Below are 23674 nucleotides of genomic sequence, written 5' to 3' on the forward strand. Positions count from 1 at the left end.
CCCGTCTCCTTCCACACCTCCCTCGTGTAGACAGGAAGGTTCCCATCTAATCTGACTTAGGGCTTTGGGGACGTCCCGTCTCCTTCCACACCTCCCTCATGTAGACAGGAAGGTTCCCATCTAATCTGACTTAGGGCTTTGGGGACGTCCCGTCTCCTTCCACACCTCCCTCATGTAGACAGGAAGGTTCCCATCTAATCTGACTTAGGGCTTTGGGGACGTCCCGTCTCCTTCCACACCTCCCTCATGTAGACAGGAAGGTTCCCGTCTAATCTGACTTAGGGCTTTGGGGACGTCCCGTCTCCTTCCACACCTCCCTCATGTAGACAGGAAGGTTCCCATCTAATCTGATTTAGGGCTTTGGGGACGTCCCGTCTCCTTCCACACCTCCCTCGTGTAGACAGGAAGGTTCCCATCTAATCTGATTTAGGGCTTTGGGGACGTCCCGTCTCCTTCCACACCTCCCTCGTGTAGACAGGAAGGTTCCCATCTAATCTGACTTAGGGCTTTGGGGACGTCCCGTCTCCTTCCACACCTCCCTCATGTAGACAGGAAGGTTCCCATCTAATCTGACTTAGGGCTTTGGGGACGTCCCGTCTCCTTCCACACCTCCCTCATGTAGACAGGAAGGTTCCCATCTAATCTGACTTAGGGCTTTGGGGACGTCCCGTCTCCTTCCACACCTCCCTCATGTAGACAGGAAGGTTCCCATCTAATCTGACTTAGGGCTTTGGGGACGTCCCGTCTCCTTCCACACCTCCCTCGTGTAGACAGGAAGGTTCCCATCTAATCTGACTTAGGGCTTTGGGGACGTCCCGTCTCCTTCCACACCTCCCTCATGTAGACAGGAAGGTTCCCATCTAATCTGACTTAGGGCTTTGGGGACCTCCCGTCTCCTTCCACACCTCCCTCGTGTAGACAGGAAGGTTCCCATCTAATCTGACTTAGGGCTTTGGGGACGTCCCGTCTCCTTCCACACCTCCCTCATGTAGACAGGAAGGTTCCCATCTAATCTGACTTAGGGCTTTGGGGACGTCCCGTCTCCTTCCACACCTCCCTCATGTAGACAGGAAGGTTCCCATCTAATCTGACTTAGGGCTTTGGGGACGTCCCGTCTCCTTCCACACCTCCCTCATGTAGACAGGAAGGTTCCCATCTAATCTGACTTAGGGCTTTGGGGACGTCCCATCTCCTTCCACACCTCCCTCATGTAGACAGGAAGGTTCCCATCTAATCTGACTTAGGGCTTTGGGGACGTCCCGTCTCCTTCCACACCTCCCTCATGTAGACAGGAAGGTTCCCATCTAATCTGACTTAGGGCTTTGGGGACGTCCCGTCTCCTTCCACACCTCCCTCATGTAGACAGGAAGGTTCCCATCTAATCTGATTTAGGGCTTTGGGGACGTCCCGTCTCCTTCCACACCTCCCTCATGTAGACAGGAAGGTTCCCGTCTGATCTGACTTAGGGCTTTGGGAACGTCCCGTCTCCTTCCACACCTCCCTCGTGTAGACAGGAAGGTTCCCATCTAATCTGACTTAGGGCTTTGGGGACGTCCCGTCTCCTTCCACACCTCCCTCATGTAGACAGGAAGGTTCCCGTCTGATCTGACTTAGGGCTTTGGGAACGTCCCGTCTCCTTCCACACCTCCCTCGTGTAGACAGGAAGGTTCCCATCTAATCTGACTTAGGGCTTTGGGGACGTCCCGTCTCCTTCCACACCTCCCTCGTGTAGACAGGAAGGTTCCCATCTAATCTGACTTAGGGCTTTGGGGACGTCCCGTCTCCTTCCACACCTCCCTCGTGTAGACAGGAAGGTTCCCATCTAATCTGACTTAGGGCTTTGGGGACGTCCCGTCTCCTTCCACACCTCCCTCATGTAGACAGGAAGGTTCCCATCTAATCTGATTTAGGGCTTTGGGGACGTCCCGTCTCCTTCCACACCTCCCTCGTGTAGACAGGAAGGTTCCCATCTAATCTGACTTAGGGCTTTGGGGACGTCCCGTCTCCTTCCACACCTCCCTCATGTAGACAGGAAGGTTCCCATCTAATCTGACTTAGGGCTTTGGGGACGTCCCGTCTCCTTCCACACCTCCCTCGTGTAGACAGGAAGGTTCCCATCTAATCTGACTTAGGGCTTTGGGGACGTCCCGTCTCCTTCCACACCTCCCTCATGTAGACAGGAAGGTTCCCATCTAATCTGACTTAGGGCTTTGGGGACGTCCCGTCTCCTTCCACACCTCCCTCGTGTAGACAGGAAGGTTCCCATCTAATCTGACTTAGGGCTTTGGGGACGTCCCGTCTCCTTCCACACCTCCCTCATGTAGACAGGAAGGTTCCCATCTAATCTGACTTAGGGCTTTGGGGACGTCCCGTCTCCTTCCACACCTCCCTCGTGTAGACAGGAAGGTTCCCATCTAATCTGACTTAGGGCTTTGGGGACGTCCCGTCTCCTTCCACACCTCCCTCATGTAGACAGGAAGGTTCCCATCTAATCTGACTTAGGGCTTTGGGGACGTCCCGTCTCCTTCCACACCTCCCTCGTGTAGACAGGAAGGTTCCCATCTAATCTGACTTAGGGCTTTGGGGACGTCCCGTCTCCTTCCACACCTCCCTCGTGTAGACAGGAAGGTTCCCATCTAATCTGACTTAGGGCTTTGGGGACGTCCCGTCTCCTTCCACACCTCCCTCATGTAGACAGGAAGGTTCCCATCTAATCTGACTTAGGGCTTTGGGGACGTCCCGTCTCCTTCCACACCTCCCTCATGTAGACAGGAAGGTTCCCATCTAATCTGACTTAGGGCTTTGGGGACGTCCCGTCTCCTTCCACACCTCCCTCATGTAGACAGGAAGGTTCCCATCTAATCTGACTTAGGGCTTTGGGGACGTCCCGTCTCCTTCCACACCTCCCTCATGTAGACAGGAAGGTTCCCATCTAATCTGACTTAGGGCTTTGGGGACGTCCCGTCTCCTTCCACACCTCCCTCGTGTAGACAGGAAGGTTCCCATCTAATTTGACTTAGGGCTTTGGGGAAGTCCCGTCTCCTTCCACACCTCCCTCATGTAGACAGGAAGGGTCTTGAGTTGAGTGTTTGTTGAATTGAAAACTAAGTGCTGGGCCTTCTTTCCTCCTGCGAGGCGGTGCTTGAAGCTGGGCCTTCTTTCCTCCTGCGAGGCGGTGCTTGAAGCTGGGCCTTCTTTCCTCCTGCGAGGCGGTGCTTGAAGCTGGGCCTTCTTTCCTCCTGCGAGGCGGTGCTTGAAGCTGGGCCTTCTTTCCTCCTGCGAGGCGGTGCTTGAAGCTGGGCCTTCTTTCCTCCTGCGAGGCGGTGCTTGAAGCTGGGCCTTCTTTCCTCCTGCGAGGCGGTGCTTGAAGCTGGGCCTTCTTTCCTCCTGCGAGGCGGTGCTTGACGCTGGGCCTTCTTTCCTCCTGCGAGGCGGTGCTTGAATTTTTTTGGAAGTGTGAAAACCAAGTGTCCTCCCTCCTTGGTCAGTGACATCTGGACCATGGTCTGAATTTGTTTTGTGTTTCCCACCTATTAGAAATGAACAACCACACATTACGCTGCGGTGCCTGGAGTCGTTTCCCCAACCAACCAATCACACATTACGCTGCGGTGCCTGGAGTCGTTTCCCCAACCAACCAACCAACCACATATTACGCTGCGGTGCCTGGAGTCGTTTCCCCAACCAACCAACCACACATTACGCTGCGGTGCCTGGAGTCGTTTCCCCAACCAACCAACCAACCAACCACATATTACGCTGCGGTGCCTGGAGTTGTTTCCCCAACCAACCAACCAACCAAACACACAGCTTCCATAATGCCCTCTATACATCTCTGACGTCTAAAATATAAACAGGCAGCTTCCATAACTACTTCTCAGATAGAGTTCAATGTGTCAAATCGGAGGGCCTGTTGTCTGGACCTATGGCAGTCTCTATGGGGGTGCCACAGGGTTCAATTCTTGGGCCGACTCTTTTCTCCGTGTATATCAATGATGTCGCTCTTGCTGCTGGTGACTCTCAGATCCACCTCTACGCAGACGACACCATTTTGTATACATCTGGCCCTTCATTGGACACTGTGTTAACAAACCTCCAAACGAGCTTCAATGCCATACAACACTCCTTCAGTAGCCTCCAACTGCTCTTAACACTAGTAAAACTAAATGCATGCTCTTCAACCGAACGCTGCTGGCACCCGCCCACCCGACTAGAATCACTACTCTCGACGGGTCTGACCTAGAGTATGTGGACAACTACAAATACCTAGGTGTCTGGTTAGACTGTAAACTCTCCTTCCAGACTCACATTAAGCATCTCCAATCCAAAGTTAAATCTAGAATTGGCTTCCTATTTCGCAACAAAGCCTCATTCACTCATGCTGCCAAACATGCCCTCGTAAAACTGACTATCCTACCGATCCTTGACTTCGGCGATGTCATTTACAAAATAGCCTCCACCACTCTACTCAGCAAATTGGATGTAGTCTATCACAGTGCCATCCGTTTTGTCTCCAAAGCCCCATACACTACCCACCACTGTGACCTGTACGCTCTTGTTGGCTGGTCCTCACTACATGTTCGTCGTCAAACCCACTGGCTCCAGGCCATCTATAAATCACTGCTAGGCAAATCCCCGCCTTATCTTAGCTCATTGGTCACCATAGCAGCACCCACCCGTAGTCTGCGCTCCAGCAGGTATATCTCACTGGTCATCCCCAAAGCCAACACCTCCTTTGGCCGCCATTCCTTCCAGTTCTCTGCTGCCAATGACTGGAACGAATTGCAAAAATCTCTGAAGCTGGAGACACTTATCTCCCTCACTAACTTTAAGCATCAGTTGTCAGAGCACCTTACCGATCACTGCACCTGTACACAGCCCACCCAACTACCTCATCCCCATATTGTTATTTATTTTGCTCATTTGCACCCCAGTATCTCTATTTGCACATCATCTCTTGCACATCTATCATTCCAGTGTTAATACTAATTGTAATTATTTTGCACTATAGCCTATTTATTGCCTTACCTCCATAACTTGCTACATTTGCACACACTGTATATATATTTTCTGTTGTATTTTTTGACTTTATGTTTTGTTTTACCCCATATGTAACTCTGTGTTGTTGTTTTTATCGCACTGCTTTGCTTTATCTTGGCCAGGTCGCAGTTGGAAATGAGAACTTGATATCAACTGGCTTACCTGGTTAAATAAAGGTGAAATAAATAAAAAATTAAAAAAGATAATGCCCTCTATACATCTCTGACGTCTAGAATAAAAACAGTCAGCTTCCATAATGCCCTCTATACATCTCTGACGTCTAGAATAAAAACAGTCAGCTTCCATTATGCCCTCTATACATCTCTGACATCTAGAATAAAAACAGTCAGCTTCCCACTCCATAATGCCCTCTATACATCTCTGACATCTAGAATAAAAACAGTCAGCTTCCATAATGCCCTCTATACATCTCTGACATCTAGAATATAAACAGTCAGCTTACATAATGCCCTCTATATATCTCTGACGTCTAGAATAAAAACAGGCAGCTTCCATAATGCCCTCTATACATCTCTGACGTCTAGAATAAAAACAGTCAGCTTCCATAATGCCCTCTATACATCTCTGACGTCTAGAATATAAACAGTCAGCTTCCATAATGCCCTCTATACATCTCTGACATCTAGAATATAAACAGTCAGCTTCCCACTCCATAATGCCCTCTATACATCTCTGACGTCTAGAATAAAAACAGTCAGCTTCCATAATGCCCTCTATACATCTCTGACGTCTAGAATATAAACAGTCAGCTTCCATAATGCCCTCTATACATCTCTGACGTCTAGAATATAAACAGTCAGCTTCCATAATGCCCTCTATACATCTCTGACATCTAGAATAAAAACAGTCAGCTTCCCACTCCATAATGCCCTCTATACATCTCTGACGTCTAGAATAAAAACAGTCAGCTTCCATAATGCCCTCTATACATCTCTGACATCTAGAATAAAAACAGTCAGCTTCCATAATGCCCTCTATACATCTCTAACGTCTAGAATAAAAACAGGCAGCTTCCATAATGCCCTCTATACATCTCTGACGTCTAGAATAAAAACAGTCAGCTTCCATAATGCCCTCTATACATCTCTGATGTCTAGAATAAAAACAGTCAGCTTCCCACTCCATAATGCCCTCTATACATCTCTGACGTCTAGAATAAAAACAGTCAGCTTCCATAATGCCCTCTATACATCTCTGATGTCTAGAATAAAAACAGTCAGCTTCCCACTCCATAATGCCCTCTATACATCTCTAACGTCTAGAATAAAAACAGGCAGCTTCCATAATGCCCTCTATACATCTCTGACGTCTAGAATAAAAACAGTCAGCTTCCATAATGCCCTCTATACATCTCTGATGTCTAGAATAAAAACAGTCAGCTTCCCACTCCATAATGCCCTCTATACATCTCTGACGTCTAGAATAAAAACAGTCAGCTTCCATAATGCCCTCTATACATCTCTGATGTCTAGAATAAAAACAGTCAGCTTCCCACTCCATAATGCCCTCTATACATCTCTGATGTCTAGAATAAAAACAGTCAGCTTCCATAATGCCCTCTATACATCTCTGATGTCTAGAATAAAAACAGTCAGCTTCCATAATGCCCTCTATACATCTCTGACGTCTAGAATATAAACAGTCAGCTTCCATAATGCCCTCTATACATCTCTGACGTCTAGAATAAAAACAGTCAGCTTCCATAATGCCCTCTATACATCTCTGACGTCTAGAATAAAAACAGGCAGCTTCCATAATGCCCTCTATACATCTCTGACATCTAGAATAAAAACAGTCAGCTTACATAATGCCCTCTATATATCTCTGACGTCTAGAATAAAAACAGTCAGCTTCCATAATGCCCTCTATACATCTCTGACGTCTAGAATATAAACAGGCAGCTTCCATAATGCCCTCTATACATCTCTGACGTCTAGAATATAAACAGTCAGCTTCCATAATGCCCTCTATACATCTCTAACGTCTAGAATATAAACAGTCAGCTTCCCACTCCATAATGCCCTCTATACATCTCTGACGTCTAGAATATAAACAGTCAGCTTCCATAATGCCCTCTATACATCTCTGACGTCTAGAATATAAACAGTCAGCTTCCCACTCCATAATGCCCTCTATACATCTCTGACGTCTAGAATATAAACAGTCAGCTTCCATAATGCCCTCTATACATCTCTGACGTCTAGAATAAAAACAGTCAGCTTCCATAATGTCCTCTATACATCTCTGACGTCTAGAATATAAACAGTCAGCTTCCATAATGCCCTCTATACATCTCTGACGTCTAGAATATAAACAGTCAGCTTCCATAATGCCCTCTATACATCTCTGACGTCTAGAATATAAACAGTCAGCTTCCATAATGCCCTCTATACATCTCTGACGTCTAGAATAAAAACAGTCAGCTTCCATAATGCCCTCTATACATCTCTGACGTCTAGAATATAAACAGTCAGCTTCCCACTCCATAATGCCCTCTATACATCTCTGACGTCTAGAATAAAAACAGTCAGCTTCCATAATGCCCTCTATACATCTCTGACGTCTAGAATAAAAACAGTCAGCTTCCATAATGCCCTCTATACATCTCTGACGTCTAGAATATAAACAGTCAGCTTCCATAATGCCCTCTATACATCTCTGACGTCTAGAATAAAAACAGTCAGCTTCCATAATGCCCTCTATACATCTCTGACGTCTAGAATATAAACAGTCAGCTTCCATAATGCCCTCTATACATCTCTGACATCTAGAATAAAAACAGTCAGCTTCCCACTCCATAATGCCCTCTATACATCTCTGACGTCTAGAATAAAAACAGTCAGCTTCCATAATGCCCTCTATACATCTCTGACGTCTAGAATAAAAACAGTCAGCTTCCCACTCCATAATGCCCTCTATACATCTCTGACGTCTAGAATAAAAACAGTCAGCTTCCATAATGCCCTCTATACATCTCTGACGTCTAGAATATAAACAGTCAGCTTCCATAATGCCCTCTATACATCTCTGACGTCTAGAATATAAACAGTCAGCTTCCATAATGCCCTCTATACATCTCTAACGTCTAGAATAAAAACAGTCAGCTTCCATAATGCCCTCTATACATCTCTAACGTCTAGAATAAAAACAGTCAGCTTCCCACTCCATAATGCCCTCTATACATCTCTGATGTCTAGAATAAAAACAGTCAGCTTCCCACTCCATAATGCCCTCTATACATCTCTGACGTCTAGAATAAAAACAGTCAGCTTCCATAATGCCCTCTATACATCTCTGATGTCTAGAATAAAAACAGTCAGCTTCCATAATGCCCTCTATACATCTCTGACGTCTAGAATAAAAACAGTCAGCTTCCATAATGCCCTCTATACATCTCTGAGGTCTAGAAGAGTGGAATAACAGTGATATCACATATTGAGAAAAACGTACTCAGCACTTCAGGGATCTTGACCTTGGCAAGAGACTGGTTCTCCAGCAGGCTCTTTTTGGACACCACCTTCCTTACATTTTACATTTTTAGTCATTTAGCAGACGCTCTTATCCAGAGCGACTTACAGTTAGTGAGTGCATACATTTTTCATACTGCCCCCCCCCCCCCCCCCCCGTGGGAAACGAACCCACAACCCTGGCGTTGCAAGCGCCATGCTCTACCAACTGAGCTACACGGGGAGACTATAACGCCTTCCTTGTCGTCGTTCACCTTCGCCTGGTGAAGCTGCTCCCTTCATCACCCGGTTGATCCCCCTCCATTGGTTTCTGGTCAGCCGGCAGCCAGGTGGAGGGGTCTCCTCTGCGTATTGAAGAAATGCACCGATAGTCAAGGTGTAGTTGGTGACCGTGGCGATGTCCTTGTTCTTCTGAAGGGTCTGAACCCATCTAAAAAAAAAAACACACACACATCATACAATCAATTAGTGTATTAGTGCACGAACAACTGATGAGACTACAGTGAAAGAAAGAACTCTGCTGACCTCCTCATCCTGTCCTGGTTCTTCAGGAAAGCGAGAGTGGAAGGGTAAATCTCGTCCTTTGCCATGTACGTCACAAATTGCTGAACCCTCTTGAACTTCGCGTCACAATTTTCCTTCAGCTTATCGTTTGGATTGGGGCCCTCACAGGTCTTCCTGAATCCCTCCATAAACACACCTAATCAAAGAAACATGATTAGGTAGGTAGGTGATCAAATACTTATGTGTCATGCAATAAAATGCAAATTAATTACTTAAAAATCATACAATGTGATTTTCTGGATTTTTGTTTTAGATTCCGTCTCTCACAGTTGAAGTGTACCTATGATAAAAATTACAGACCTCTACATGCTTTGTAAGTAGGAAAACCTGCAAAATCGGCAGTGTATCAAATACTTGTTCTCCCCACTGTATATATTAAGGCATGTATAGAGATATATATATAGGTATAGAGGCATTAAGGCATGTATATATGTGTATATATATATATATATTTTAGGTATAGAGGCATTAAGGCATGTATATATATATATATATATATATATATTTTAGGTATAGAGGCATTAAGGCATGTATATAGATATATACAGTGAGGGAAAAAGGTATTTGATCCCCTGCTGATTTTGTACGTTTGCCCACTGACAAAGACATGATCAGTCTATAATTTTAATGGTAGGTTTATTTGAACAGTGAGAGACAGAATAACAACAAAAAAATCCAGAAAAACGCATGTCAAAAATGTTATAAATTGATTTGCATTTTAATGAGGGAATTAAGTATTTGACCCCTCTGCAAAACATGACTTAGTACTTGGTGGCAAAACCCTTGTTGGCAATCACAGAGGTCAGACGTTTCTTGTAGTTGGCCACCAGGTTTGCACACATCTCAGGAGGGATTTTGTCCCACTCCTCTTTGCAGATCTTCTCCAAGTCATTAAGTTTTCGAGCCTGACGTTTGGCAACTCGAACCTTCAGCTCCCTCCACAGATTTTCTATGGGATTAAGATCTGGAGACTGGCTAGGCCACTCCAGGACCTTAATGTGATTATTCTTGAGCCACTCCTTTGTTGCCTTGGCCGTGTGTTTTGGGTCATTGTCATGCTGGAATACCCATCCACGACCCATTTTCAATGCCCTAACCCAAGATTTGACGGTACATGGCCCCGTCCATCATCCCTTTGATGCGGTGAAGTTGTCCTGTCCCCTTAGCAGAAAAACACCCCCAAAGCATAATGTGTCCACCTCCATGTTTGACGGTGGGGATGGTGCTCTTGGGGTCATAGGCAGCATTCCTCCTCCTCCAAACACGACGAGTTGAGTTGATGCCAAAGAGCTCGATTTTGGTCTCATCTGACCACAACACTTTCACCCAGTTCTCCTCTGAATCATTCAGATGTTCATTGGCAAACTTCAGACGGCCATGTATATGTGCTTTCTTGAGCAGGGGGACCTTGCGGGCGCTGCAGGATTTCAGTCCTTCACGGCGTATTGTGTTACCAATTGTTTTCTTGGTGACTATGGTCCCAGCTGCCTTGAGATCATTGACAAGATCCTCCCGTGTAGTTCTGGGCTGATTCCTCACCGTTCTCATGATCATTGCAACTCCACGAGGTGAGATCTTGCATGGAGCCCCAGGCCGAGGGAGATTGACAGTTATTTTGTGTTTCTTCCATTTGCGAATAATCACACCAACTGTTGTCACCTTCTCACCAAGCTGCTTGGCGATGGTCTTGTAGCCCATTCCAGCCTTGTGTAGGTCTACAATCTTGTCCCTGACATCCTTGGAGAGCTCTTTGGTCTTGGCCATGGTGGAGAGTTTGGAATCTGATTGATTGATTGCTTCTGTGGACAGGTGTCTTTTATACAGGTAACAAGATGAGATTAGGAGCACTCCCTTTAAGAGTGTGCTCCTAATCTCAGCTCGTTACCTGTATAAAAGACACCTGGGAGCCAGAAATCTTTCTGACTGAGAGGGGGTCAAATACTTATTTCCCTCATTAAAATGCAAATCAATTTATAACATTTTTGACATGCGTTTTTCTGGATTTCTTTGTTGTTATTCTGTCTCTCACTGTTCAAATAAACCTACCATTAAAATTATAGACTGATCATTTCTTTGTCAGTGGGCAAACGTACAAAATCAGCAGGGGACCAAATACTTTTTTCCCTCACTGTGTATATATATATATATATATATATAGGTATAGAGGCATTAAGGCATGTATAGAGATATATTTACATTTTAGTCATTTACATTTTTTACATTTAGCAGACGCTCTTATCCAGAGCGACTTACAGTTAGTGAGTGCATACATTTTTCACACTGGCCCCCTGTGGGAAACGAACCCACAACCCTAGCGTTGCAAGCGCCTTGCTCTACCAACTGAGCTACAGGAGGAACCTCACGACATGGTTCCAGTAATGCCTGGCGAAAACCAAACTCTGCATTCCACAGTAAGAACATCATACCAAAGGTCAAGCATGGTGGTGGTGGTGTGATGGTTTGGGGATGCTTTGCTGCCTCAGGACCTGGACGACTTGCCCTAATAGAAGGAACCATGAATTCTGCTCTGTATCAGAGAATTCTAATAATAATAATAATATAATAATAATAATAATATGCCATTTAGCAGACGCTTTTATCCAAAGCGACTTACAGTCATGCGTGCATACATTTTTTTTTGTGTATGGGTGGTCCCGGGGATCGAACCCACTACCTTGGCGTTACAAGCGCCGTGCTCTACCAGCTGAGCTACAGAGGACCAATTCTACAGGAGAATGTCAGACCATCCGTCTGTGAGCTGAAGCTGAAGCGCAGCTGGGTCATGCAGCAAGACAATGATCCAAAACACACAATCAAGTCTACATGAAAATTGCTAAAAAGCAACACATTTGAAAGTCCAGACCTAATCCCAATTGAGATGTTGAGGCAGGACTTGAAACGAGCAGTTCATGCTTGAAAACCCACACGTCACTGAGTTAAAGCAGTTCTGCATGGAAGAGTGGGCCAAAATTCCTCCACAGCGACGTGAGAGACTGATCAACAACTACAGGAAGCATTTGGTTGGAGTCATTGCAGCTAAAGGTGGCACAACCAGTTATTGAGTGTAAGGGGGCAATTACTTTTTCACACAGGGGAATTGAGTGTTGCATAACTTTGTTTATGAAATAAATATGTAATTGTTGTGTTGTTACATATAAAGGCAACAGAGGCAGTCAGGTAGTTTTTCTAATCCATTTCAAACACAAATACTTTTGAAGACAGATAGAGAAGCATTCGATGCTATTCACTCAGATTAATCAAATCAAAGTTTAATAGTCACATTCACAGTCAGGACGCAGATATAATTGCAGGTGAAATTGTTCTGAGCTCCAACAGCAGGTCAATAATAACAACAACAGTAATAATCCATCTGGGAGGGAAATCAGCCTAACAGGTTGCCTGGCAGGTTACTGTGGGCAACCCCACTGACCAATGATCAATCAATCAATCAATTTTATTTTATATAGCCCTTCTTACATCAGCTAATATCTCGAAGTGCTGTACAGAAACCCAGCCTAAAACCCCAAACAGCTAGTAATGCAGGTGTAGAAGCACGGTGGCTAGGAAAAACTCCCTAGAAAGGCGAAAACCTAGGAAGAAACCTAGAGAGGAACCAGGCTATGAGGGGTGGCCAGTCCTCTTCTGGCTGTGCCGGGTGAAGATTATAACAGAACCATGCCAAGATGTTCAAAAATGTTCATAAGTGACAAGCATGGTCAAATAATAATCAGGAATAAATCTCAGTTGGCTTTTCATAGCCGATCATTAAGAGTTGAAAACAGCAGGTCTGGGACAGGTAGGGGTTTCGTAACCGCAGGCAGAACAGTTGAAACTGGAATAGCAGCAAGGCCAGGCGGACTGGGGACAGCAAGGTGTCATCATGCCCGGTAGTCCTGACGTATGGTCCTAGGGCTCAGGTTCTCAGAGAGAAAGAGAGAACGAGAGAATTAGAGAGAGCATACTTAAATTCACACAGGACACTGGATAAGACAGGAGAAGTACTCCAGGTATAACCAACTAACCCCAGCCCCCCGACACATAAACTACTGCAGCATAAATACTGGAGGCTGAGACAGGAGCGGTCCGGAGACACTGTGGCCCCATCCGAAGAAACCCCCGGACAGGGCCAAACAGGAAGGATATAACCCCACCCACTCTGCCAAAGCACAGCCCCCGCACCACTAGAGGGATATCCTCAACCACCAACTTACAATCCTGAGACAAGGCCGAGTATAGCCCACAGAGGTCTCCACCACAGCACAAACCAAGGGGGGGCGCCAACCCAGACAGGAAGATCACGTCAGTAACTCAACCCACTCAAGTGACGCACCCCTCCCAGGGACGGCATGAAAGAGCACCAGCAAGCCAGTGACTCAGCCCCTGCAACAGGGTTAGAGGCAGAGAACCCCAGTGGAGAGGGGAACCGGCCTGGCAGAGACAGCAAGGGCTGTTCGTTGCTCCAGAGCCTTTCCGTTCACCTTCACACTCCTGGGCCAGACTACACTCAATCATATGACCTACTGAAGAGATAAGTCTTCAGTAAAGACTTAAAGGTTGAGACCGAGTCTGCGTCTCTCACATGGGTAGGCAGACTGTTCCATAAAAATGGAGATCTATAGGAGAAAGCCCTGCCTCCCGCTGTTTGCTTAGAAATTCTAGGGACAATTAGGAGGCCTGCGTCTTGTGACCGTAGCGTACGTATTGGTATGTACGGCAGGACCAACTCGGAAAGATAGGTAGGAGCAAGCCCATGTAACGCTTTATAGGTTAACAGTAAAACCTTGAAATCAGCCCTTGCCTTAACAGGAAGCCAGTGTAGGGAAGCTAGCACTGGAGTAATATGATCAAATTTCTTGGTTCTAGTCAGGATGATGGGCCAGTAAACTCAATGTGAACTCAGGATGGGGTCTGGGAAGAGTGAAGCAGGCCATACACAGCGGAGGATGGGTCCTACAGAAGTCTACACAGCGGAGGATGGGCCCTACAGAAGTCTACACAGCGGAGGATGGGCCCTACAGAAGTCTACACAGCGGAGGATGGGTCCTACAGAAGTCTACACAGCGGAGGATGGGTCCTACAGAAGTCTACACAGCGGAGGATGGGCCCTACAGAAGTTTACACAGCGGAGGATGGGCCCTACAGAAGTCTACACAGCGGAGGATGGGTCCTACAGAAGTCTACACAGCGGGGGATGGGTCCTACAGAAGTCTACACAGCGGAGGATGGGTCCTACAGAAGTCTACACAGCGGAGGATGGGTCCTACAGAAGTCTACACAGCGGAGGATGGGTCCTACAGAAGTCTACACAGCGGAGGATGGGTCCTACAGAAGTCTACACAGCGGAGGATGGGTTCTACAGAAGTCTACACAGCGGAGGATGGGCCCTACAGAAGTCTACACAGCGGAGGATGGGTCCTACAGAAGTCTACACAGCGGAAGATGGGTCCTACAGAAGTCTACACAGCAGAGGATACAATTATCTGTAAGGTCCCTCAGTCGAGCAGTGAATTTCAAACACTGATTCAACGACAGACTATGGTTTTCCAATGCCTCGTAAAAAAGAGCACCTATTGGTAGATGGGTAAAATAAAATAAAAAAGCAGACATTGAATATCCCTTTGAGCATGGTGAAGTTATTAATTACACTTTGGATGGTGTATCAATACACCCAGTCACTACAAAGATACAGGCGTCCTTCCTAAATCAGTTGCCCGGAGAGGAAGGAAACTGCTTAGGGATTTCACCATGAGGCCAATGGTGACTTTAAAACAATTACAGAGTTTAATGGCTGTGATAGGAGAAAACTGAGGATGGATCAACAACATTGTAGTTACTCCACAATACTAACCTAAATGACAGAGTGGAAAAGACTGTACAGAATACAAATATTTCAAAACATGCATCCTGTTTGCACCAAGGCACTAAAGTAGTACTGCAAAAAATGTGGCAAAGCAATTCACTTACGATTTGGTCAAATCCAATACAACCCATTACTGAGTACCACTCTCCATATTTTCAAGCATAGTGGTGGCTGCATCATGTTATGGGTATGCTTGTCATCATTAAGAACTGGGGAGTTTTTCAGGATAAAAAATAAACAGAATGGAGCTAAGCACATGCAAAATCCTATAGGAAAACCTGGTTCAGTCTGCTTTCCACCAGACACTGGGAGATGAATTCACCTTTCAGCAGGAAAATAACCTAAAACACAAGGCCAAATCTACACTGGAGTTGCTTTACAAGAACACAGTGAATGTTCCTGAGTGGCCGAGTTACAGTTTTGACTTAAATCTACTTGAAAATCTACGGCAAGACCTGAAAATGGCTGTCTAGCAATATTCAACAACCAATTTGACAGAGCTGGAAGAATTTTGAAAATAATAATGGGCAAATGTTGCACAATCCAGCTGTGAAAAGCTCTTAGAGACTTACCCAGAAAGACTCACAGCTGTAATCGCAGCCAAAAGGTGCTTCTACAAAGTATTGACTCAGGGGTGTGAATACATTTGCAAATTCGATATTTCTGTATTTCATTTTTCAATACATTTGCAAATATTTCTACAAACATGTTTTCACTTTGTCATTATGATGTATTGTGTGTAGATGGTTGAGAGAAAATAATAAATGTCATCCATTTTGAATTCAAGCTGTAACACAACAAAATGTAACACAACAAAATGTGAAATAAGTCAAGGGGTTTGAAGGCACTATAACTGTGATTAGCTGGACCCAAACATTTTTGTTCTACAACGTGAACACAAAAAACAGTCGGACTTTTCAAATACAAATACTTTGCACTATTTAAAAGACAGTACTTACTCAGAGCAGAGCCCGGGAGGGGAATTTGGCTGCTAGATCCGGACGCCGTGGCCTCCTCTGTCTGGGATCCTGAACCCGTGGCTTGGTCCTGCTGCAGTTCCTCTTGCTCCGTGTCTGACCCAGGAAGAGACTGCTCGGCCTGAAACCTGGACCTCTTTGCTGACCTCGCCGTCTGCCTTCTCAGTAGCTCGTACCTCTTCCTGGCTCTGTTCAGTTCAAAGGTCAGCTTCAGGTTGTCCTCTCTAACGGATTGGATGGTCTCGCCGCTCTTGGTCAGGGCCTCGTCCCTCTCTTGCACAGCTTTCTGCAGCCTCAGGATCACCGCTTGGCAGTGGCAGGAATCATCTTCGCAGCCCACGTCCTCCTCTTCCTCTTCCTTTAGCCGTGAATCTAAAGAGTCCTCCTCCTGTTCTTGCTTTGCAGCTTCCACAATGTCCAAATGGGTGGCCAGTGGGATGACAGGGTTGGATGCCCTCAACGTGGCCAGCCGCTCCATGGTCAGCTGTCTCCTGAGCTCCTCCAAAGCCCGTCTCCTCTGCGTTCTGTTGAGTTCTGTGTGTGAGTTCATGTGCCGGTCTAGCCTGCTGACGTGGGCGGAGCATCCCGTCACTGGACACGGCTCCTGCCTGATATTGACGCGGCCCGACTGCCAATGACAAAGGATCACCCTCTCCTCCGTGTTCCGCACATTGTGCACCTGCCTTAGGTGCTGACTGAAGCCGACCACGACCTTAGGGCAAAGCGGACACGAACGCATTGCAGAGCGCACCGGAGCCATCTCTAGTATGGAAAAGTAAAATAACAATCAATTAAAAACCACAACAAAATCAGTGAAGTAATCCAACAGGTTGAATGCTCCAGGCTGCTTAGTTGTTGCTTAGTAACACACCTGAGACCACACCTCCCCACTCTCTAAAACCTAGAATCCATTCTAGTTCCAGAACTCAATCCTCCCACTAAAAAAAAAAAAACCTCCTTCCAACTCCTCCTCTGTTGTCAGCCTGGAGTCAAATACACGGCACTAACTCGGCAGCTAACACAGCTAACACAGTTTCATGGCCACTAGCTAATCCACTGATTTTAATTTATCATTGAAATGCTAGCTAGAGTGGTTAGCTAGTTTGGAGGAAGTATTTAGTAGTTGTGTGAATTGCTTGCTCCCATCCCATATCCATAGGAAGTGTGACAGGCTCCTCTGTGGATGTGTGGAGAAAACAGCTAACACAGTTTCATGGACACTAGCTAATCCACTGATTTTTTATTTGTCATTGAAATACTAGCTAGAGTGGTTAGCTAGTTTGGAGGAAGCATTTAGTCGTTGCTCCCATCCCATAGCCATAGGAAGTGTGACTGGCTCCTCTGTGGATGTATGGAGAAAACAGCTAACACAGTTTCATGGACACTAGCTAATCCACATATTTTTTATTTATCATTGAAATACTAGCTAGAGTGGTTAGCTAGTTTGGAGGAAGCATTTAGTCGTTGCTCCCATCCCATAGCCATAGGAAGTGTGACTGGCTCCTCTGTGGAGAAAATGCCCTTCTTTTAAACTTTGTTGTCACTCCTGTTGGCTCCCCCCACGTGGGTGGGTTTGTGCTCTCTGATTGGCTCAACGTCAAGTTATTGGCCCCACTGACGAGCCGTTGTGATTCTACAGGTAGAATCAGTAGGTTCTACTGGGCCAGCAGGGCAGAGCAGGGTACCGCTTCTGTTGTCGTCAGAGAAGGGACCGGGCCTCCCACTGTGATTCTACAGGTAGAATCAGTAGGTTCTACTGGGCCAGCGGGCAGAGCAGGGTACCGCTTCTGTTGTCGTCAGAGAAGGGACCGGGCCTCCCACTGTGATTCTACAGGTAGAATCAGTAGGTTCTACTGGGTCAGCGGGCAGAGCAGGGTACCGCTTCTGTTCTCGTCAGAGAAGGGACCGGGCCTCCCACTGTGATTCTACAGGTAGAATCAGTAGGTTCTACTGGGTCAGGGCAGAGCAGGGTACCGCTTCTGTTCTCGTCAGAGAAGGGACCGGGCCTCCCACTGTGATTCTACAGGTAGAATCAGTAGGTTCTACTGGGTCAGGGCAGAGCAGGGTACCGCTTCTGTTCTCGTCAGAGAAGGGACCGGGCCTCCCACTGTGATTCTACAGGTAGAATCAGTAGGTTCTACTGGGCCAGCAGGGCAGAGCAGGGTACCGCTTCTGTTCTCGTCAGAGAAGGGACCGGGCCTCCCACTGTGATTCTACAGGTAGAATCAGTAGGTTCTACTGGGTCAGGGCAGAGCAGGGTACCGCTTCTGTTGTCGTCAGAGAAGGGACCGGGCCTCCCACTGTGATTCTACAGGTAGAATCAGTAGGTTCTACTGGGCCAGCAGGGCAGAGCAGGGTACCGCTTCTGTTCTCGTCAGAGAAGGGACCGGGCCTCCCACTGTGATTCTACAGGTAGAATCAGTAGGTTCTACTGGGTCAGCACGCAGAGCAGGGTACCGCTTCTGTTGTCGTCAGAGAAGGGACCGGGCCTCCCACTGTGATTCTACAGGTAGAATCAGTAGGTTCTACTGGGCCAGCGGGCAGAGCAGGGTACCGCTTCTGTTGTCGTCAGAGAAGGGACCGGGCCTCCCACTGTGATTCTACAGGTAGAATCAGTAGGTTCTACTGGGCCAGCAGGGCAGAGCAGGGTACCGCTTCTGTTGTCGTCAGAGAAGGGACCGGGCCTCCCACTGTGATTCTACAGGTAGAATCAGTAGGTTCTACTGGGCCAGCAGGGCAGAGCAGGGTACCGCTTCTGTTCTCGTCAGAGAAGGGACCGGGCCTCCCACTGTGATTCTACAGGTAGAATCAGTAGGTTCTACTGGGTCAGCACGCAGCAGGGTACCGCTTCTGTTGTCGTCAGAGAAGGGACCGGGCCTCCCACTGTGATTCTACAGGTAGAATCAGTAGGTTCTACTGGGCCAGCAGGGCAGAGCAGGGTACCGCTTCTGTTGTCGTCAGAGAAGGGACCGGGCCTCCCACTGTGATTCTACAGGTAGAATCAGTAGGTTCTACTGGGCCAGCAGGGCAGAGCAGGGTACCGCTTCTGTTCTCGTCAGAGAAGGGACCGGGCCTCCCACTGTGATTCTACAGGTAGAATCAGTAGGTTCTACTGGGCCAGCAGGGCAGAGCAGGGTACCGCTTCTGTTGTCGTCAGAGAAGGGACCGGGCCTCCCACTGTGATTCTACAGGTAGAATCAGTAGGTTCTACTGGGCCAGCAGGGCAGAGCAGGGTACCGCTTCTGTTGTCGTCAGAGAAGGGACCGGGCCTCCCACTGTGATTCTACAGGTAGAATCAGTAGGTTCTACTGGGTCAGCAGGGCAGAGCAGGGTACCGCTTCTGTTGTCGTCAGAGAAGGGACCGGGCCTCCCACTGTGATTCTACAGGTAGAATCAGTAGGTTCTACTGGGTCAGGGCAGAGCAGGGTACCGCTTCTGTTGTCGTCAGAGAAGGGACCGGGCCTCCCACTGTGATAACTACAGGTAGAATCAGTAGGTTCTACTGGGTCAGGGCAGAGCAGGGTACCGCTTCTGTTCTCGTCAGAGAAGGGACCGGGCCTCCCACTGTGATAACTACAGGTAGAATCAGTAGGTTCTACTGGGTCAGGGCAGAGCAGGGTACCGCTTCTGTTCTCATCAGAGAAGGGACCGGGCCTCCCACTGTGATTCTACAGGTAGAATCAGTAGGTTCTACTGGGTCAGGGCAGAGCAGGGTACCGCTTCTGTTGTCGTCAGAGAAGGGACCGGGCCTCCCACTGTGATTCTACAGGTAGAATCAGTAGGTTCTACTGGGCCAGCGGGCAGAGCAGGGTACCGCTTCTGTTCTCGTCAGAGAAGGGACCGGGCCTCCCACTGTGATAACGACCTATCGGCAGTCTACAGTATCTGCAGTGTGTGGCGCAGTGGTCTAAGGCACTGCATCGCAGTGCTAGCTGTGCCACTAGAGATCCTGGTTCGAATCCAGGCTCTGTCGCAGCCGGCCGCGACCGGGAGACCCATGGGGCGGCGCACAATTGGCCTAGCGTTGTCCAGGGTAGGGGAGGGAATGGCCGGCAGGGATGTAGCTCAGTTGATAGAGCATGGCGTTTGCAACGCCAGGGTTGTGGGTTCGATTCCCACGGGGGACCAGAATAAAAAATATATATATATATATATATTTTTTAAAAATGTATTCACTAACTGTAAGTCGCTCTGGATAAGAGCGTCTGCTAAATGACTAAAATGTAAATGTAAAATGTTTCATGCTTTAGTATAAAGGAATATAAATGTCCCTTTTTTTGAGCTGATAAAGCTCAGTATTTGTATTCTTTATTTAATAGCCTTTTTTTACTTTATCAAGGGTCAATATTCTGGACCGGACATCAATTGTTTTACTTTTAAATGAATGATATCTATATATACACTGAGGGGCAAATCATTAAGAACACCTGCTCTTTCCATGACATAGACTGACCAGGTGAATCCAGGTGAAAGCTATGATCCCTTATTGATGTCACATGTTAAATCCACTTCAAATCAGTGTAGATGAAAGGGGAGGAGACATGTTAAAGAAGGATGTTTAAGCCTTGAGACAATTGAGACATGGATTGTGTATGTGTGCCATTCAGAGGGTGAATGAGCAAGACAAAATATTTAAGTGCCTTTGAACGGGGGGGTATGGTAGTAGGTGCCAGGCGCACCGGTTTGTGTCAAGAACTGCAACGCTGCTGGGTTTTTCACGCGCAACAGTTTTTCCCGTGTGCATCAAGAACGGTCCACCACCCAAAAGGACATCCAGCCAACGGCAGGCCAGCGGTTGAAAACGGGTCATTGATGAAAGAGGACAAAGGAGGCTGACTTGAATAGTGCAGAACAACAGACGGGCTTCAGTTAGTCGACTGACAGTCCAGTACAACGTTGGTGCCCAAAGACCCATAAAATAATTTACACCTCATCATCCAGTACCTTGACATGAATGGGGTATGGCCACCGACGACCTTACAGAGTTCCACTTAATTTTTAGCAAAAAAAACAAGAAAACTGCGTTTGCAGTGGGGCTAAGGCACTAAAACACTGGAGAATTGTAAAAACATTGCCTGGTCTGATGAATCCTGGTTCCTGCTGTTTCACGCTGATGGGAGGACTAGGGTATGGAGAAAACTACGAGTACATGGATCCATCATGCCGCGTGTCAACATATGGCAGACTGGTGGTGATGGTGTGGGGTGTGTTTTCATGGCACACATTGGGCCCCTTGATAAAAGTGGAGCAACGTTTGAATGCCACAGGATATCTGAACATCATCGCTTATCAAGTGCATCTCTTTATGACAGCAGTGTATCCATCTGCGAACAGATATTTTTTTCCCCCCAGCAGGATAATGCCGCAAGGTTCAATATTAGGAAGGTGTTCCTAATGTTTTGTACACTCAGTGTATAGGCAGGTAATTGCCAAAATAAAGGAAAGACTTGAGTTGTTTGAGCTGTCATGGTGTAATGTGCATTTCCCTGGCATGGTTCAGGTCCACTCAACCCCTGAGAGGGCATGGTTCAGGTCCACTCAACCCCTGAGAGGGCATGGTTCAGAGGTCCACTCAACCCCTTAGAGGGCATGGTTCAGAGGTCCACTCAACCCCTTAGAGGGCATGGTTCAGAGGTCCACTCAACCCCTGAGAGGGGACGGTTCAGAGGTCCACTCAACCCCTGAGAGGGGACGGTTCAGGTCCACTCAACCCCTGAGAGGGGACGATTCAGGTCCACTCAACCCCTGAGAGGGGACGATTCAGGTCCACTCAACCCCTGAGAGGGGATGGTTCAGAGGTCCACTCAACCCCTGAGAGGGGATGATTCAGGTCCACTCAACCCCTGAGAGGGGACGGTTCAGGTCCACGCAACCCCTGAGAGGGGACGGTTCAGGTCCACTCAACCCCTGAGAGGGGACGGTTCAGGTCCACTCAACCCCTGAGAGGGGACGGTTCAGGTCCACTCAACCCCTGAGAGGGGACGGTTCAGGTCCACTCAACCCCTGAGAGGGGATGGTTCAGGTCCACTCAACCCCTGAGAGGGCATGGTTCAGGTCCACTCAACCCCTGAGAGGGGACGGTTCAGAGGTCCAATCAACACCTGAGAGGGGACGGTTCAGGTCCAATCAACCCCTGAGAGGGGACGGTTCAGAGGTCCACTCAACCCCTGAGAGGGGACGGTTCAGGTCCACGCAACCCCTTAGAGGGGACGGTTCAGGTCCACTCAACCCCTGAGCGGGGACGGTTCAGGTCCACTCAACCCCTGAGAGGGGACGGTTCAGGTCCGCTCAACCCCTGAGAGGGGACGGTTCAAGTCCACTCAACCCCTTAGAGGGCATGGTTCAGGTCCACTCAACCCCTGAGAGGGCATGGTTCAGAGGTCCACTCAACCCCTGAGAGGGGACGGTTCAGGTCCACTCAACCCCTTAGAGGGCATGGTTCAGAGGTCCACTCAACCCCTGAGAGGGCATGGTTCAGAGGTCCACTCAACCCCTGAGAGGGGATGGTTCAGGTCCACTCAACCCCTGAGAGGGGATGGTTCAGGTCCACTCAACCCCTGAGAGGGGATGGTTCAGGTCCACTCAACCCCTTAGAGGGGATGGTTCAGGTCCAATCAACCCCTGAGAGGGGATGGTTCAGGTCCAATCAACCCCTGAGAGGGGATGGTTCAGGTCCACTCAACCCCTGAGAGGGGATGGTTCAGGTCCAATCAACCCCTGAGAGGGGATGGTTCAGGTCCACTCAACCCCTGAGAGGGGATGGTTCAGGTCCAATCAACCCCTTAGAGGGGATGGTTCAGGTCCAATCAACCCCTGAGAGGGGATGGTTCAGGTCCAATCAACCCCTGAGAGGGGATGGTTCAGGTCCACTCAACCCCTGAGAGGGGATGGTTCAGGTCCACTGAGAGGGGATGGTTCAGGTCCAATCAACCCCTGAGAGGGGGTGGTTCAGGTCCAATCAACCCCTGAGAGGGGATGGTTCAGGTCCACTAAACCCCTTAGAGGGGATGGTTCAGGTCCACTCAACCCCTGAGAGGGGATGCGTCAGGTCCACTCAACCCCTGAGAGGGGACGGTTCAGGTCCACTCAACCCCGGAGAGGGGACGGTTCAGGTCCACTTAACCCCTGAGAGGGGACGGTTCAGGTCCAATCAACCCCTGAGAGGGGACGGTTCAGGTCCACTTAACCCCTGAGAGGGGACGGTTCAGGTCCACTCAACCCCTGAGAGGGGATGGTTCAGGTTTAGAAGAATTCCATCAACAACAATAAGTTTGATTACAGGCCCCCTAATAATAATAATAATAATAATAATAATAATAATTTAGGGCTTCAAATCCAATCTTGTTCTCATGGAACGTCATGTCTTTAGGCTGAGCAGAGCTCTATGTGAAAGACAGAGGACTACAGTATTATAATCAATGCCAGTTACGTTTGATTCATGCAGTGTGTTGGTGGCCCACTGTTTGATGGTATTCACACGTTACAGTGTAGCTTTAACAATTCCTACAGTACAGAAAAACATATTCAAGTATAAAACCTCAGTAGAATGGCGCTTTTATAAACAACTCATTAGTTCAACACTTTAGACTTAAGATAGTACTTACTGGTGTTAATCAGATCTCCTGTCTCCTCTACCAATGTGCCAGTTATCTCCCCCTCCTCTTTCACTCCAAAAACTGCATCCTCCTCTTCCAACTCTCCGTTCACTGTAACATCCTCCTCCTCTTTCACTCTGAACGCGTCTT

General features: G+C 47.8%; 1 protein-coding gene and 1 long non-coding RNA gene across 2 annotated transcripts; one reads left to right on the forward strand and one right to left on the reverse strand.

Moving 5' to 3' along the window:
* Positions 1-2374: 2374 nt before the first annotated feature.
* On the forward strand, positions 2375-3000 carry LOC311125203. The gene is made up of 3 exons (XR_014612850.1): positions 2375-2406; positions 2481-2628; positions 2925-3000. It is a non-coding gene; the product is annotated as an uncharacterized lncRNA (long non-coding RNA).
* Positions 3001-8447: 5447 nt separating this feature from the next.
* Positions 8448-16689, reverse strand: LOC311125207 (uncharacterized protein; the record flags this gene model as incomplete). The annotated part of the gene is made up of 4 exons (XM_084199260.1): positions 8448-8464; positions 8783-8958; positions 9054-9228; positions 15912-16689. 4 exons carry the CDS (start codon positions 16687-16689, stop codon positions 8448-8450), a joined length of 1146 nt encoding a protein of 381 aa, XP_084055386.1.
* Positions 16690-23674: the final 6985 nt, after the last annotated feature.

The sequence above is a fragment of the Coregonus lavaretus genome (assembly GCF_964263955.1).
Source record: "Coregonus lavaretus genome assembly, contig: HAP1_SCAFFOLD_230, whole genome shotgun sequence".
NCBI lineage: Eukaryota > Metazoa > Chordata > Actinopteri > Salmoniformes > Salmonidae > Coregonus > Coregonus lavaretus.